This window comes from Rana temporaria, chromosome 3, assembly GCF_905171775.1.
Source record: "Rana temporaria chromosome 3, aRanTem1.1, whole genome shotgun sequence".
NCBI lineage: Eukaryota > Metazoa > Chordata > Amphibia > Anura > Ranidae > Rana > Rana temporaria.
The window spans coordinates 421,487,208-421,504,081 of NC_053491.1; the positions used below are offsets into that span (position 1 = coordinate 421,487,208).

The 16,874-nt window shown below is 41.2% G+C and overlaps 1 protein-coding gene across 2 annotated transcripts in view; it reads left to right on the forward strand.

Moving 5' to 3' along the window:
• SLC39A14 (solute carrier family 39 member 14) overlaps window positions 1–16,874 on the forward strand; it is a 43,065-nt gene that overhangs the window by 15,395 nt on the left and 10,796 nt on the right. The window contains exons 4-8 of one of the 2 annotated variants that reach the window (XM_040346161.1): window positions 4,463–4,643; window positions 5,696–5,865; window positions 13,161–13,283; window positions 15,981–16,157; window positions 16,643–16,850. In XM_040346161.1, coding sequence (XP_040202095.1) covers window positions 4,463–4,643; window positions 5,696–5,865; window positions 13,161–13,283; window positions 15,981–16,157; window positions 16,643–16,850 — 859 coding nt within the window. Of the gene's footprint in view, window positions 1–4,462; window positions 4,644–5,695; window positions 5,866–9,962; window positions 10,133–13,160; window positions 13,284–15,980; window positions 16,158–16,642; window positions 16,851–16,874 lie in introns of both variants that reach the window. The other variant, XM_040346160.1, reaches the window with a different exon arrangement.

Consider the following 16,874-nt stretch of genomic DNA (forward strand, 5'->3'; position numbering starts at 1 on the left):
AAATAATAATAAAAAAAAGATCTTGGAAATAAGTGGGGGAAATAAAAGGTCAAACCTTCTGTCTATGCAAAGAGCAATTTTAAAACCCATAAGTTCATCTCCACTGTTAACGTTTTTAAAGTTTCCAATTTGACTAGGTTCCTTTTTTAAATTTAGAATGCATTATTTTTCAAGGCTATCAGGAAATGGCCTTAAGCCTCCACTCTGGCACAGTTTCCTAGATGCAACTGGGAGGATAATGTGGGTGACCTAAGTGGGAGTGGGCCCTTAAGACGCAAATTTCTCTCAAAATGTCTGAAAAATGTACACAATTGTACACCCTGCCTGAATATAGTCCCTTGTGCTTTACTGCACAGGGTACCTTGTGTTTTTGTTTGCTGTGGACACGCTTAGTTATTCAAGGATATTGGTATGTATGATGAAATATGCTCTTCCATCGGTGAACCCTAAGTCTTTATACACCTCGGTTTTCCTCCAGCAGCCTTTTTTTTTTTTTTCAGCCTGCAAAAATTAATGGCATGAACCTCCCTCCCATCTCGGGAGTATTGGTTTGCTACAAATCAATACTACCATTTAAGATATTGATCTATAGATATAGATTGTCCTTCTAAGACTATTTATTTATTTATTTATTTATATATACGGTATATATATATATATAATATATATTTTCCATTAAACCAGGCAGTTAAAGGGGTGTGAATGACCTGATTCCTCAATCCACAAGCTTGATGTGGAAAGCCTTCCGCTGTGTTGTGTTCTGACTGTAGGGACACTTCCCTGCTGTCAGAACACCTTGATCAGCGTTTCTGGTTATAGCCAGTGCCACTAATTATTTGGGAAAAACCTGATAGGCTGGCTATACAGGAGATGCTGAACCGCCCATTTTCGATCTGTGTATGGCCAACTTTTTAGTTAGAAATTCAGTTATAGTGGATATAACAAGTCTACACAGCCCTGTTAAAATGTCCAGTTTCTGTGATGTAAAAAAATGACACAAAGATAACAAAATTCAGAACTTTTTCCACCTTTTTATTTGAATTGGAAGAAAAATGAAATCTTGGTGGGGTTGCGGAATATAAGTGGTTGCATAAGTGTGCACACCCTCTTATAACTGGTGATGTAGCTGTGTTCAGAATTAAGTAATCACATTCAAACTCCATGGTAAATGGGAGTCAGTGCACATCTGCCATCATTTAACGTGCCTCTTATTAACCCCACATAAAGTTCAGCTGTTATAATGGGTCTTTCCTGACATTTTCTTAGTCGCATCCTACAGTAAAAGCCATGGTCCTCAGAGGGATCTAATTGTTAAAAGGTCAGGTGAAGGGTACAAAGGAATTTCCAAGGCATTCAGTATACCGAGAAAGACAGTCATCATAAAGTGGAGCACAACAGTGACATTACCAAGAACTAGACCTCCCTCCAAAATGAATGCAAAAACAGGAAGAAAACTGGTCGTGGAGGCTGCCAAGAGGCCTACACAACAATAATGGAGCAGCAGGAATATATGGCGAGTACTGGCTGTGTGGTACATGTGAAAACAATCTCCCGTATTCTTCACAGGTCTGGGCTATAGGGTAGAGTGGCAAGACAGAAGCATTTTCTTACAAAGAAAAAAAATCTAAGCCTGTCTCCATTTTGCCAAAACGCATCTGACTTCTCCAAAAAGCATGCAGGAAAATGTGTTCTGGTCTGATGAAACCAAGGATTAACATTTTGGTCATAATTCCAAAAGATATTTTTGGCACAAACACTGCACATCACCAAAAGAACACCATACCCGTAGTGAAGCATGGTGGTGGCAACACTACTAGAAAGCTGAACATGAAGAAGGAATTTCATCTTTCAGCATGACAACGCACCAAAGCATACATTCAAATCAACAGAATATCTTCACCAGAAGATTACAGTTTTAGAATGGTCCAGCCAGAGCCCAGACCTGAATCCAATTTGAAAATCTGTGGGGTGATCTGAAGAGGGCTGTGCACAGGAGATGCCCTCACAATCTGACAGATTTGGAGTGTTTTTGCAAAGAAGAGTGGGCAAATGTTACCAAGTCAAGATGTGCCATGCTGATGGACTCGTATCTAAAAAAAAACAGTGCTGTAATAAAATCAAAAGGTGCTTCAAGAAAGTATTAGTTTAACCCCTTCAGATCCACGCTATAGCCAAATGACAGCTACAGCATGGACCTGCTTTGCCGGTAGGCCGTCAATAGACGACCTCCCTATTTGCATGCTCCCTGCAAGTTCCCTGCAGGGTGCGCGCTGTGATCAGAGTCAATGAGCCTCGGGTGATCGGAGTAAGAGGCATATGATTAAGCACTGGGCTACAGTGTGAAACGCGTCCGCTTCTGTTCTATTTTTTTGTGACCAGTTTTAATAAAAGGAACGTTTTTTTGGAGTGCGGCTGTCCAAGTTTTCCTCCTATATTTTTGCATCGTCATTGCATTGCCGGCACCCATGGTTTTGATCCAGTGAGAAGGCTCTTTGGTTTCATCTGAGCGGTTACCCTTTCCTTTACCACGTGATCAGCTGTCGGCCAATGACAGCTCTCCTCTTCTCCCCCATGCCAGACTTGTGTGTTTTTCCCAAAATGCCCTTATAGTACCTAATTCAGAGTTCTGAAATAATGAAAAGGAGCCCCCTTAGTTTTCCCCTTATCTGGTGTTTTTACAATATTTTTCCTCTGTTACCTTGTGCATTCATATAAATGCTATAAAACAACGTGTTCTCTCTGCTCTGTTAATCATTACAAAATTCCCCCGTATGCCTTCCATACTTCCCTATATTCATCAGTAAACACTTAATTGTGAAAGGTCCCCTTGTTGCACATTTCTGTGTATGCCACATGATAAGGGCAAATGTATCCTGGCAGGTGTAAAGAACGGTTTGTTAGCTCTTTCTCATGAGGATCTGTCTGGGTTATTTACTAAAACAAATAGGCTGTTCATTTTTGCAAGGGAATTCCCTAGAGCTTAGTCAATTTAGTGAAATTTGGGCATTCTTTGCAAAGTGAATCATGTGTAAGTTTTTAAACAAGGCTTTTGCTTGCATGTTATTGAATGATGGGCATCAGCAGAGCTTCACTTCTTTCACCAAGCACTTGGAAAAATTGCCTTGCAACAGTTTGCATTTAGTAAATTTACCCCTGTGTATGGGTCCTGTAATAGGGACACATTTAACCTCCAATGTCAGGATTTAGTTGAAAGATCACCTAGTGGCCAAGGTGACAGGAAAACCACCCAAGATCAACTGAGCTGGCCTTGGACCCAAGAAATATGATTGAGTTGGCCACTGGACTTGTAGATTTAGGTGTGTGTGTGTATGTGTGTGTGTGTGTGTATGTGTGTATATATATATATATATATTCCACAAAATGGGTATCCTGCACCAGCCTCAATAAGAATAAAATACGTTGTGTCTCTGGGTAGCTAAACAATGGTCAAACAACATTTGGCAATATGAAGTACAAGACCCCTGGCACCCGTGGGTCTCTGTTGGTGAGGAGGTCCCAAGGATATTTGTGTCCGGTCAAGCATTTGGACTATAGGGGGGGGGGGGGGGGAGTTACAGAAAACTGCACAGGTCAGGGATTTACCATGGGCTCCTGCAGCAGAAACAATTTCCAAATCTATTTGCAGGTGAAAGGACTGTTCCCAGTGTTAAGATGCCCCAAGAATTGTTGAAGTGTACCCCTCATTTGAAAGGTGTGTCTAGATGACTGGGAGTATCAATCTCGGTACCTTTGAATTCACGCAACCCTTTTCACATAATTTCATCTTTTGGGAGGAAACCATGCACATATCAAGGATTTTGCATGATCTGTTTGGGTCAGGAGGGTTTAGTGATCTTTGCACTGTTGGGTAGTTGCCTCTAAAAGGGGGTTTTAAATCTGGCCATAGATGGTTGGAATCTTGGCCCGTTCAGCAGGGTCTGGCTCAGATTCGACCCATCAATCAACATGGATACAACCATCATGTTGGATTTTTGGCATGTGTTAATCGACCCCCATCTATAGGCTCCGTTCACACTAGTGCGATTTTCAGATGTGTCTTAAGTTGCCCAGAACCGCATGACTATGTAAACCATATTCAAATTGCGCCATTGGCTTGCGCTGCTGTCAATCTGATCCAATGATGCGGCGCGCCGCGGGGGCCGAGTGATACAGTGAGCGGCTATGGCAGCCGGCTGTATCGCGGGAGCGCGCCCGCAAGAACTCGACACCATGCGAGCACGCTCGCATTAAGGTGTTGAGTCCTTGCGGGGGGGAGCCGAGACAGCCGCCGAGGGACACCAGAAGACCAGGTTCGGGGATACTCTGTGCAAAACGAGCTGCACAGTGGAGGGAAGTATAACATGTTTGTTATTTAAAAAAAAAATATATATATATCCTTAGTGATCCTTTTAAGGTAGTCCTGTGGTGTCACTGAGCGTATTATTGTCCTTCTCTCCTTTAGTGTCTCAGCGCCTCTGTTCTTTTTGCTGCTCACAACCTGACATCAAACTCTACAGTGGATGCCGAGGGTCTGCAACATTTCTGCCCTTCGATCCTCCAACAGTTGGAAACCCAGGCATGTCAAGGAAGCCCTGTATCACAGAATGAGACCAGTGATGAAGGGAGGCCAACCAGTGCCGAAGGTAAGAGGACCCTTTCTAGGGTGACTGCTAAATGTCAAATGACCTTTTTGTGGTAACAATCTTAATTCCCCAGGTGTTTCACAGATGTCCAGATTGTGGTGATCTCAATTGTTATCAATAAGGTATCATACATATATTTTTACTGTGTGTGTGTTTTTTTTGTTTTTTTGTATTGGGAGTTTAGGAGATAACCAACCAAACTCAGCTGTCCAGAAAACATCCAAATTACTTTTTTCCTTGTAACTGTTCATTCTTTATACCTACATAATGACCAGCTTCTTTTTTTATGTGGACTTTTTTCTTTGTATTTTTATGTAACCTTTTATTTTGTTTTTAGTTAAAGCTTCCACACCCTTTTGTTCAGTAAGCATGCACTGAGATACTGTCTAATTCAGAAAGTCATTGTAGTCCTATTTGATGGCTATAAAACAATTATATATTTTTTATGCATTATTTGTTATATACTGTATTTAATGGTGTATAACACTCACTTTTTTTACCCTGAAAATGGAGGGTAAACTGTGGCTGCGTGTTATACACAGGGGGCTGTGGAAAGTTTTTTTTTTTCTTCCTGAAACTTCCCTCTTGAAGTTGGGGTGCGTGTTATACGCCTATAAATACGGACGTGTGTAATTAATAAAAAAATAACTAATATATTTATTTATTTATTTTTTCTAAGAATTCTGTTTCTTCCTGCTGTCTGCAAATTATCTCTTGACTGCCATTTTTGTAGTGCGCTTAGACCTCCTTCTGTCAGTTGAGGCTAATCCAAAAAGAGAAGACAGGAAAGATTAGTTGCACATTTCTATTACATTTGTTCTTTATTGTTTTATTTTTTTATTATTTATTTTTTTGTTCATGTTGGCACACAAATCTATCTGTTTTGTATGTTGTGTGTTTTGTGTATACATTTTTTTTTTTTTTTTTTTTAATGGCAGTACATGGTGTTTTTTGCATGCCATCATCATGTATTTGTAATCTTTATTCCTGCTACTCTGCCTTCTTGTGTTGTTGTCCTATACGTGTCCCTCACTGTGTGCTCTTGTTTGCAGTCTGGGGTTTTGGATTCGTGGCAGTCACCGTGATCAGCCTGTCCTCTCTCCTGGGTGTCTTCTTTGCCCCATGCATAGAGAGGCCTGTCTTCCGACGAATGCTTATCTATTTCATTGCCCTGTCCATCGGCACGCTGCTGTCTAATGCTCTGCTGCAGTTGATACCAGAGGTGCAGTACCAACTCACACCACAGAAGGCGCACATGCTTTTCTAGATCATTTGCATGCAAAATCATCACTCTAAACATTTTTAATAGTGCTTCTAAACCACATTACACCAACCGTTTTCTCACAACTCAGTTTATCACATACATTCTGAAGGCTTTAATCAGCTGTCTTATTTGACATGTCCTAATTTCTCTCTGCTCTGACTAGATTGCCTTCCAGAAAGCAGTTTTTGGGGGGCCAACATTTGAAGGTTCACAGGGTAAATAGACAACGTTGCCTAAAAATTTGGTATTTGTGGCTACAAAATAAGAAAGGAAGACATAGCATTGAGGGGCAGTTAATTGGGGATAGAGTGGGGCCTAATCTGACTCCATCAGGGTTGGTCTATGGAGATTGTAGTGTATTCTCAGGTCTCAGAAGGTTCTGCCTCCATTCCCCCTTGTCCTTGATGAGCTGACAGATCTTATTAATTCAGTTTTGGTTGGTTATGACGTTCTACCCATTTCAATCAAAATGAAGGTGCTTTACCAAGTTCTATTTTATTGAATGTCTACAGCATGTATAGGTTTTGGAGTGTTTAATTTTCTCTCCTTTCAGGATGTAATTGAAGGCTGCGGTTTCTGCTGTGTCAGATTATTTTTACTCTCTTTTGTAATTCTGTGGGGAGAGAGTTTGGCGCAGCCGAAAAAGCAGTATCTTCTTGTTTATAACTCGCTCAATTCTATGTGGTTACATATGGGAAGAATTCTTCTGTAATCTTGTTTTTAATGTTATTTAAATGTTGAAATCTTTTTGTCAAAGGCTACATTCATACCTCCATGTTGTACAGTGCTTTAAAAAAAAACAATCCTGCTTGCATCATCTTCAGTGCAGTTTGCAGAAAGACGCACTTTCAAAAGCAATGAATGCCAATACAATGTAAAATGCAGCCAAAACGATCCACGCGGAGACTGCACTGTATTCTTAACAGCAGAGGTGTTACTGTAGCTTTACTTCCCTGTATCTGGTGTTCATTCATCAGGCAGGACATAATATGGGAACACTGAGGGTCACTGCACACCTAAATTGAGCACTTAGCGCAAAAATTTGTAGAGGAAGGTATTTTGCTTATTCATGAACTCTGGTTACTAAAATGGTAATTTAAGGCCTAATGTAGGTATTATGATCCTTAATCCTCTGTTATTTCACCAAGTCACAATTTAATGAGTTGTATTTTTCCAAACCTTGTTTGAGCCCACATAACCACAGCCTCTGTTCTGTTTGGAAAATGTATAGTTAAGTAGCCATCAAACATTTAAAGGGTAACTTCACTTTTGTGGGAAAAAAATATTGCAAAAAAAAAAAATTAGATTTTATTTTATATATTTTCAGGTACTTGTATAGGGCCATCAATTTACGCCGAGCTTTACATAAGCATAGTACATTCACATATCGGTCTCTGCCCTCAAGGAGCTTACAGGTCCTTAACTCGCATTCATACACATGCTAGGGCCAATTTAGACAGGTTAATTTAATCATATCTTTGGAGTGTGGGAGGAAACCAGAGTACCCGGAGGAAGCGCACGCAGGCACAGGGAGAATATGCAAACTCCAGGCAACCCTTTTGCCGCCCCGGCAAAAGTGCTAATCACTACACTACTGTGCTCTTATATAAAAAAAAATATATATATATATATATATATAATCTCATTCAATTGCAAAACAAGCCATATTGTAATACACCTTTATTAAAAATTACCTTTCCTCAATATGCAACAATTTTCTGTAAAATGCAATATGGCAACCCAAAGGCATTTTTATGTACTGCTTTTGTGATTGGCTCACTGATTTCCCAGAAGTCTGCACTAAGATACAAATCCAGGTTTTGGGCATCCGGGCATCCTTGCAATCACTGCACCAAAAATTTCAGTTTTGGTGAGCTACTCCCAAAGGGTTAAATTGTGTCTAAAGAGATTTAAAATCCTACAACTTTTCTTTTTAGAACCCTGCAAGTGCAGCAGCTGATTGATAATTAAAAGTGGTTCCTATTTACATTTGCTTTGCACGTGAAGACAGACCAACCTATTTCTTCAGAATAACAAAAAGTAGGAATCTACAGCAAAGCATGTTAAGATCGCTGCAAGTACACAGATCACCCAGAGAGGATTTTTTTTTTCTTAACAAAAGTGGAGTTACTCTTTAAAGTATAACCAAAGGCAAAACTTTTATTTTTTTTTAGCTCTAGTGGGGAGGGATTGGAACACTTGTCAGCTTTTATTGCTGTCTGTGCCCCCCAGATTTGTGGGGAGAAATGGAGGGGAAATTTTCCAATGGAGACGCTAGTTCTGGTGACCTAGGGGTCCCTGAAGAATTCCCTTAATTTGCAGGGATTTTCTCTAACTTCCTTTTTGGCTATGGGACAGGTAGTGAAGGGAAATCTCCACAGAAATCCAACGTGTTCCAACCAGTGGCGGCTGGTGCTCAACATTTTTGGGGGGGGCGCAAACGAAAAAAAAAAAAATTGCAGCCTCACTGTGCCCATCACATGCAGCCACTGTGCCATCAAACGCAGCCACTGTGCCATGCCACCAAATGCAGCCACTGTGCCATCAATTGTCACCACTGTGCCATGCCATCAAACGCAGTCACTGTGCCATCAATTGTCACCACTGTGCCATGCCATCAAACGCAGCCACTGTGCCCCTCAACTGTTGCCACTGTGCCCTTAATTGTCACCACTGTGCCCTTAATTGTCACCACTGTGCCCTTTAATTGTCACCACTGTGCCCATTGTTACCACTGTGCCCCATGATGCCACTGTGCCCATTGTCACCACTGTGCCCCTTGATGCCTCTGTGCCCATTGTCACCTCTGTGCCCTTTTTCACCACTGTGCCCCATGATGCCACTGTGCCAATTGTCACCTCTGTGCCCTTTGTCACCACTGTGCCCCATGATGTCACTGTGCCCCTTTCCCTGTAAAAAGCACTTACCTGAGGATTCCATGTGCTCCCTCGATGTCTTCTGCTGCTGTGGTGAAGCTTCAGCCAATCAGGTTCCTGATAACCAGAATCCGGGAACCTGATTGGCTGAAACGGCGTTTGTCTTATGCAAGGAGCGCAGATTGCCTGCGCTCAGAGTATAGACAGCTGAGAGCCGGAGAAAAACCTATCGGAGCCGCTGGCTTTGATAGGCAGTTCCCCCTCAGCCAACCAGCTTCCGCTATTCGGGTAACCGGCGTCCCGCATCCGGTTATCTGAATAGACCAGGCAGCGCTGGCAACCAACAATAACATACATTTGTGCATTTATGCACGAATGTGTGTTATTTGCGAGAGGGGGTGGCGCTGCAGCGCCCTCTATAGACGGCTGCCAGAACTGCGGCTAAAATGTCAAAATTACATTTTAGCCGAATAAAAGTTCTTAAAGGGCCCGTTTTTTTTTTTTTTTGTTTTTTTTTGTGACTGTGGGAGGGAGGGCGGCGCCCGTGCGTCCCTATGGACGGGCCGCCACTGGTTCCAACCCTCCCTTGCTCTATCCAGAATGAAGGGAAATAATGTTTTGCCCATAGTTCTACTTTAAATGTTAAGCGCACAGAGTAGGAATATTTCCGTGCGTGTATATACTGCATACATGCTTGCATACATTTTTCTTTCAGTTATAAATAAACCGAGCTGGAAGTGTGTGTGCAGAAGCTAGGTTAGGCAGTAGACAAAACCCAGACAACCGATCTATTACTAAAATCATTTGATTTTTTGGCAGCTACTCCTATGACTAGACTCATAACCTCTTGGGCTCCTGTTATCTGCATTGGCCTTACAAAGTCTTAGCAGGAAACCGACCTGGTGCAATATAAAACTAAATTTTGCTCAATTTACGTGTGCTGGAGACCCCCATTAATTTTTTTTTTTTTTTGATTGATCAAACTGATATCTATCAAATTACTGATCACCATTCTTTTTTCTTCCCTCTTCTGGTATAATTTCTTTTTTGGCTATCCCTTTTGTTCTTTGTTAAATGACATGTCTAATTCTCCTGTCTATTTCCTCTTGGTCTCCATTGTATCCTCCTTTTTACCACCTATCCTTCCTTGGTCTTCCCCTTCTTCTTCTTCCCCTTCAGTGTGGGGTTATGGATTGCTCTGTGTCACCGTTATTTCCCTCTGCTCCCTCCTGGGGGCTGGCGTGGTTCCCTTCATGAAGAAATCCTGTTACAAGCGTCTTCTCCTATTCTTCATTGCTCTCGCCATTGGGACCCTCTATTCCAACGCTCTCTTTCAGCTCATCCCCGAGGTATGGGGGACCTTGTGCAAATCTGAGACTTGGCATGTGTGTGTGTGTGTGTGGGTGGCCCACTGTAGTGATTAGTGTCCTTATGTGTGTAATTGTTGTTGTGCTTTGAAATGGGGAGGGAGGGAATTGGGGACCCCTTTGCACATTTAATGCACAGTAGGCAATTTGTGGCTTTAAAGCACCTCAAAAGAATGCAGAGCCATAGGTTGTCTAAACTTGCATAAGGGAATAACTGTCATACATCTTTAAACAGAACCTGTCACAACTGAGCTTATGCAAGGATTTAATTGTTTAGCTTTCAATTATTAGAATTGTGTAGGCTGCTTAGAGATTAAGGTTTTCCTCTCATTTAGCTTTACTTTATCTGAGCGTACTTCTGTGGCTTAGGAACCAAGGGTCAGAGGTCATCTGACACCTGAGCGTAGCCGCCTTGTCAGCTGACCTCTGTTTATTCATTCAAGCAAATGTATAACGTTAAGAGTCCTTCATGTACTTAATATGAGCATTAAAAGCTATAGGACTCGGTTATGCTGCCTGTCAGATGGTATATGAGAGAACTGCAGCAGCCAGATTTCAGGGGACTTCCAAACTCTTTGAAGTGGTAGAGTCGGGCTACATAAGCAACAAAAAAAGATTGTAATTTAAAGCCCAACTCTGGGAAATTTAAAAATAGATTTTTGTAGTGGGTATGCTCTTAAGGGTTTATTGCTTGTTTAGGTCTAGGGTACATATTAAAGAAGATCTATTTACCTGACCCTTTGTTCCTACTAGACTAGTCCCCCATGATGTCAAGAGGGCCACCTGAGCATGGGGCAATGCCATCTGCCAGGGGAACAAAGGATCGGCTAGGTTAAAGTGCAAAAAACGCTTCCATAGACTTAAACCAGCAGTCCCTTGCAGTGCAGGGGCAGTCCCACTGCAAGGAATGATTTTTACATTTCCTAGCATTGGGCTTTAGGTGTATACTATTAAGATCAGGGTATTTCGTTTCTTGCATAAAACCAATCCTGACTGGTTCTATTTAAAGTGACTCTATTACTTTTATAGTACACCTAATCTCGCAAAAGCAGAAGGTGGAGTAGGTTGGACACCACCCTTGTATGTGTTTGCATATAATGCATAGTAGTGATGGTTCTGGTGTATTTTTGCATTACGACCTCCACAAGTCGTGTTTACGCTCTGCCCATCTGGTTTGCATGTCATAATGGCAATGTTCATGTTGAAGGAGAATTGGGGCTCATGTACAAACGTCCGTTTTACATACCGAGTTTATGCGAGTTTAGCAGCGGTTATGAGCATTTGAGGTTAGAAGCGGTTTTTAAAGATAACCTTAGGAGATCCTCCCAAATGCCCATAATGCATGAAAAAACAAGTAAATTATTTATTTCAGCTATTCTGTGAGAGAAGAGAGTGCAGCAGAGAGCAGTGTAGATGGCCGTCTTCTTGTGTGTTTTCACTATGGATCCCATCATGAGCATGTATGAGGAAATGCTCCTGATGTTGCTGAGGCGACGAAGACAAAATTGCGCGAGAGGACTAGCGTTCATCGCATCTGGACTCATCCATTGATGCAGGCAACAGCATGTGGTGAAATTTTTAAAATACATGTATCAGAAATGTTTTCCCTTCTTGTAAATCTAAATGCCGATTACCGCATTTACACGCATGAAATGCCGGTAAATTACAGTCCTGAACATGATTTTTCTACTTTAAAAATAAAATAAAAATGCCTGTAACCTCAACTGCCTCTAAACTACTATAAGGCCGCTTTCACAGTGAAAACACACTCGTTTTAGCGGCGCTTTAGGAAGGTTTAAGCCTTTCAATAACTAGTGGGGTGCTTTTTATCCCCAAAAAAGTTAAAGTCAGTTTTGCGGGGCGCTCTGAAAGCGCTGCCCATTCATTCCAATGGGCAGGGTATTTTGGGAGCGCTAAATACAGCGCTCCCAACTCACCCCAAAGATGCTGCTTGCAGGGATTTTCGTAATGTCCCGCAAGCGCACCGACCCAGTGTGCGAAAAGACACACTGGAATGAATGGGAGGTGGTTTTCAGGTGCTCAGCAGAAGCCATTTCTAGCGCTAAAGCACCTGAAACCCACCCCAGTGTGAAGTTGGTCTTAACGACTGACTGTACATGTACACATAAAAATAAGGAGAGTTCAGGGGCTGCTGACAAAAATGCACAACTGCTCCTGAGGCCTGGTTCACACCTATGCATTTTTAGTTTTGCAGAAACACACTACAGTCAATTTAACATGATTTCCTATGGATGTATTTCACATCTGTGGATCTTGGTTTAATGGATCAAAAGCATGTTTTGAAAAACGCAAAATGCCCCTGCAATATGCAACCTGCATATGTGTGAATCGGGCCTAAACGTCCGTTTTTAGCAGCTGCCATGTAGATGAGGCCTTGGGTGTGACAGACACTCGTGTTCCTCTAGGAGGCTGGTATGAAGAGAGAATGAGCTAAAGCTGGAGAAGGGTTCAACTTCTGACTGATCATTTTGGGGATTATTTACTAAAACTGTAGAGGGCAAAATCTGGTGCAGCTATGCATGGTAGCCAATCAGCTTGTTCAATTAAGCTTTGAAAAAAAAAAAATTGGAAGCTGATTGGTTTCTATACAGAGCTGCACCAGATTTTACGCTCTCCAGTTTTAGTAAATGAAACCCCTTTGTGTCTGAGTTTTCATTCTCCATTACATTTTTTTTATGTAGCTTCATCTTATTCCTCTGACTTCCCAGTGTCTGTCCCATGTGTCATTTCATAAACTGACTTCTAGCATTGTGACATGCAAAGAGGTGTGGATTTACCAGGACAGGGGAAACTTAAAAAAATACATAAAAACTATCATAAATAAAAATAAACAAGGCCGGTATCCAGCTTTTCCTACCCTTCTCATTGTTCAGCAATACCTTCTACTATATAGTGACAGGCCCCCTTTAGTATATCTTAGCCACTCTGTATCTTTCTGACGCTGTGATTTCTGTATACCCCACTGATCTGGTTTCTCCATATAATGCAGGCCTTTGGCTTTAATCCTTTGGAGGATGCCTACGTATCAACCTCTGCTGTGATCTTTGGGGGATTCTATCTCTTCTTCTTCACTGAGAAGGTCTTAAAAATGCTGCTGAAGAAAAAACATGAGGTAACGTGCCAGCAGTCGTAGCACAGTTCTATCTTGTACTTGGTAATAGAAGCAGATTTGTAAAAGCAGATGTGTTATGCAACATGTTTTAATGCAAGCATAGTCATGACTGGTCTTATGAAATGATATAACAGAATTGTATTGTAGTGCTGTCTTTGTACATGAAATGTGTGTACTTGTAAAGTTTTACATGTTGTATCTGAACCTGACACCTCAGCTTGAGTGCCTGGAGTCAAAGGTCTTCAGAAGTTTGACTTTTGCTGCCTTATCTGGCTGCCCATGCACACTCCGGTTTCCAACCAGCTTATATTCTCCTTTTGGACCAGCATGGTGTTTGTGTGTTTTTTTTGTTTATTTTAAAAATGTTCAATCATATGCCAACAATTGGGCAACTGTAGCATGGAAGCGTGTCTGTACATATGGATTACAAATAAATAAAAATATATTATCTATCTATATCTCCTCTGCAGTTCCATAAAACAAATTGAAGCGCTCAAGCAGAAAATGGGTCAAAGCATGAGAACTCTACATATTAAATGTACAGAATATTTCAGTCTCTTAGCCCCCCTTTTATTTTTTATTTTTATTACAGTGCTCAATAGCCCAAGCTGATATTTACACAAAAGCTGATGAGCAGAGACTCTCTATTATGCCATATTGGGCATAATACTTTGACCATGGGAAATGCTGATCATACAACATTTTCATATTTTTTTTTTCTAATCTGTTGGAAGGTTATTGTGTGTTTATGCTATTCCTATGTGCATTCCACTGTGCATAGTCATTTTTTCTTCTGGTGATTTTTGGGATAGGCAGGTGTCTTATTGCCCAACATAGTTAGCCTTTTTTTTTTTTTTTTTAACCACCTTTTTTACTTGTTAAGGAATATACATCACGTGCTCAGCTGTTACTTGTCCCCCCAAAACCTGCTTTGGTCGTTATGAATACATAGCTAGTAATTATTTTAAGAACTGCACACGTTCACCAAAGCTCTTACGCAATACATAAGAATAGGACCTGTTATTCTCTATGCAGCTGGCGATCTCTAATTTTCAGCGACCTCCCCTTCTTTTTTTCTTTTTTTTTTTTATCTTTAACTTGGAAACAGGTGCTGTTCTTCCCTTGCCAGCCAAGCTACACTTGTAACCATTTAGTGATTGTGAAACAAAAAGCTGATGAAACCAGGCACTAAATGGAACATGAAGATAGAATTGTACCCCTGCACTCTGTAAATGGTCGCCAAACTATTAACCTGCAACTTTTTCACTAAATATTGTATCCAAAGGCAGATCTTCCTTTTTGCTCAGCCAGGAAAAACAAGCAGATTTCTAAATCCACACAATTGTGATGGATAAGGGAATCCTCCCTGCTGGGACATTGTACTCTGACCGTGGGACTCCTCCACTGTCAGAATACACTGATTAGCAGCTGAAGCCAATGGGCAAACCTTCCTGCAAGCCCGTTTGACAGAAATTGATCATTAGATTGACTACTTTTGAGGCGAAGCGACCACACATGGGTTGAAATGTGTCTGTTCCCTGCAAAACTGGCGGAATTTTGATACATCTATCACCAGCTTTACACAGCCATTAACAGACAATCTTGCCATCACAGTCTAAAGAGATGGAAGAAGCTTGTAGGGTAACGCTGCACACCAAAATACAGCAATAAAAATCTGTATACCTCCCACTAGCTCTTGCTGTATATTCTATTTACTGGGAAAAGTAAACAAGTCCTCTTTCTGGTTACTACAGACATGTTTGTCACTTTTGAGGATCACTTGCATTACTCTAGTTTTCTTACAATCTATTCCTTTTGAACTGTACCTGATAGCTTAAGGCCTGTTTATTTGCATAAAATGTTCCAGGTTAAATTCTTTTCTTGCACCTAAATCAAGAATTTTGGCATTGTCTTTGAGAAGAATGGCAGACTCCTACTGTGGTGCCATATGTATCTCCTAGGGTATACATGTCCACATTTAAAGCTTGAACAGAAGACGGTGTTGAATAGGGGCTAAAACATTTACATGTCAAAATAATAGGGGCTTTGCGTGTTTGTTTTTTAGACTCCAATCTCTACCCAATAAAGTCTCTCTCTACAGTCCAAACAAAAATTCCCAGATCACTTACTAGTCAACAAGCCAAATTGACCCTATGTAACAGTTTGTTAAAAATAAGTGGTTTAGTTTGCACATATTTGCAAATATATGCGTAAGTTGCAGCAGCCACGTCATGGCACCCCAGTGTGCTGCAGTCCTAACTCCTATATTTTTGAGAGTCCCCCAAGTTGGAATACATATGTATGCCTGGAGGGAGCACCCCCCCCCCCTAAAGGTACAGGGACGCAAAAGGACACCCAGCAAAAGCACAAGAGCAGCAAATGTGTCCAGTGCGTCCCTTTTACCAATTCACCAACCGTACAGACAAATGGCAACCATCTCAACCCATAACTGGCCTTTGCAGCAAGAAGCACATGGAAGGGCGAATGGGGTCTACCTTTAAAATCTCTAAAAGCAATGATTCTTTAACTGTAGGTGCAGTATATTTTGTAAGGTGTTTGGTACATTTTATTCTATATTGAACACTTGTTTGGCTTTGTACAGTGCCCTATGATGCCAAAGTTTTTTTTTCTTTCCTATGGGCGTTACTAAGTGTTAACCTTCCTCTTCACCGTCGTCCCCCCTCCCCATTTCTCCAGCATGGCCACAGTCACTACACGGCAGATGCCAGGAAGCGTGATACTGAAGAAGGAGTGACTGAGAAGCTGCAGAACGGAGACCTGGATCACATGATTCCTCCTCCAGGTGGCAGCGAATCTGACCTTCGACAACCTCTTGGTGATGAGAAAGTTGTGGTGGGGTCGCTGGCAGTACAGGTTGGTTACATGCATCACGCACATGTCAGAATGTATATTACAATAGTCTAATTATGTAAACTGATGAGAAATTTTAAAAGATTTCTGTGGGATTTAATCCATTACACAAGCTAAAATATTTTAAATGGTTTTGTTTTGTAATTATCCATTAGAATTTTATTCTAGTATACCATTAACTAAAACCTAAAAATCAGACAGCTTGTCTTTTGCTTTTTAAATACAAATTGGATTTAATGCAAAAACTCATCTGTCAGTGGTACTCCTGGCATATTTGTTACCTTGTAGTCTTTAGTAATAATATATTATATGTGTGTGACAAACTGCTGTAAATTAGTGGACTGAGAACATGAGCTGTGGACAGCAGTAAGAGTACTTCTGACAGCGGAGTTCTTGCGGCAGAATATCCAGCATAAGGTAATTTTTAGCTAATGCTCAGTTTTATAATAGAAAACTATATATATTTTTTTTTTTCTCCTCCCGCACAGGATCTCCCAGGTCAGCAGAGTTCTTGCTACTGGTTAAAAGGAATCCATTACTCTGACATTGGCACTCTGGCCTGGATGATCACACTCAGTGATGGGTTACACAACTTCATAGATGGACTGGCTATTGGAGCCTCGTTTACAGTTTCTGTCTTCCAGGGTGTCAGCACGTCAATTGCTATCTTGTGTGAAGAGTTCCCACATGAGCTCGGTATGGATAATTCCTTCAATTACC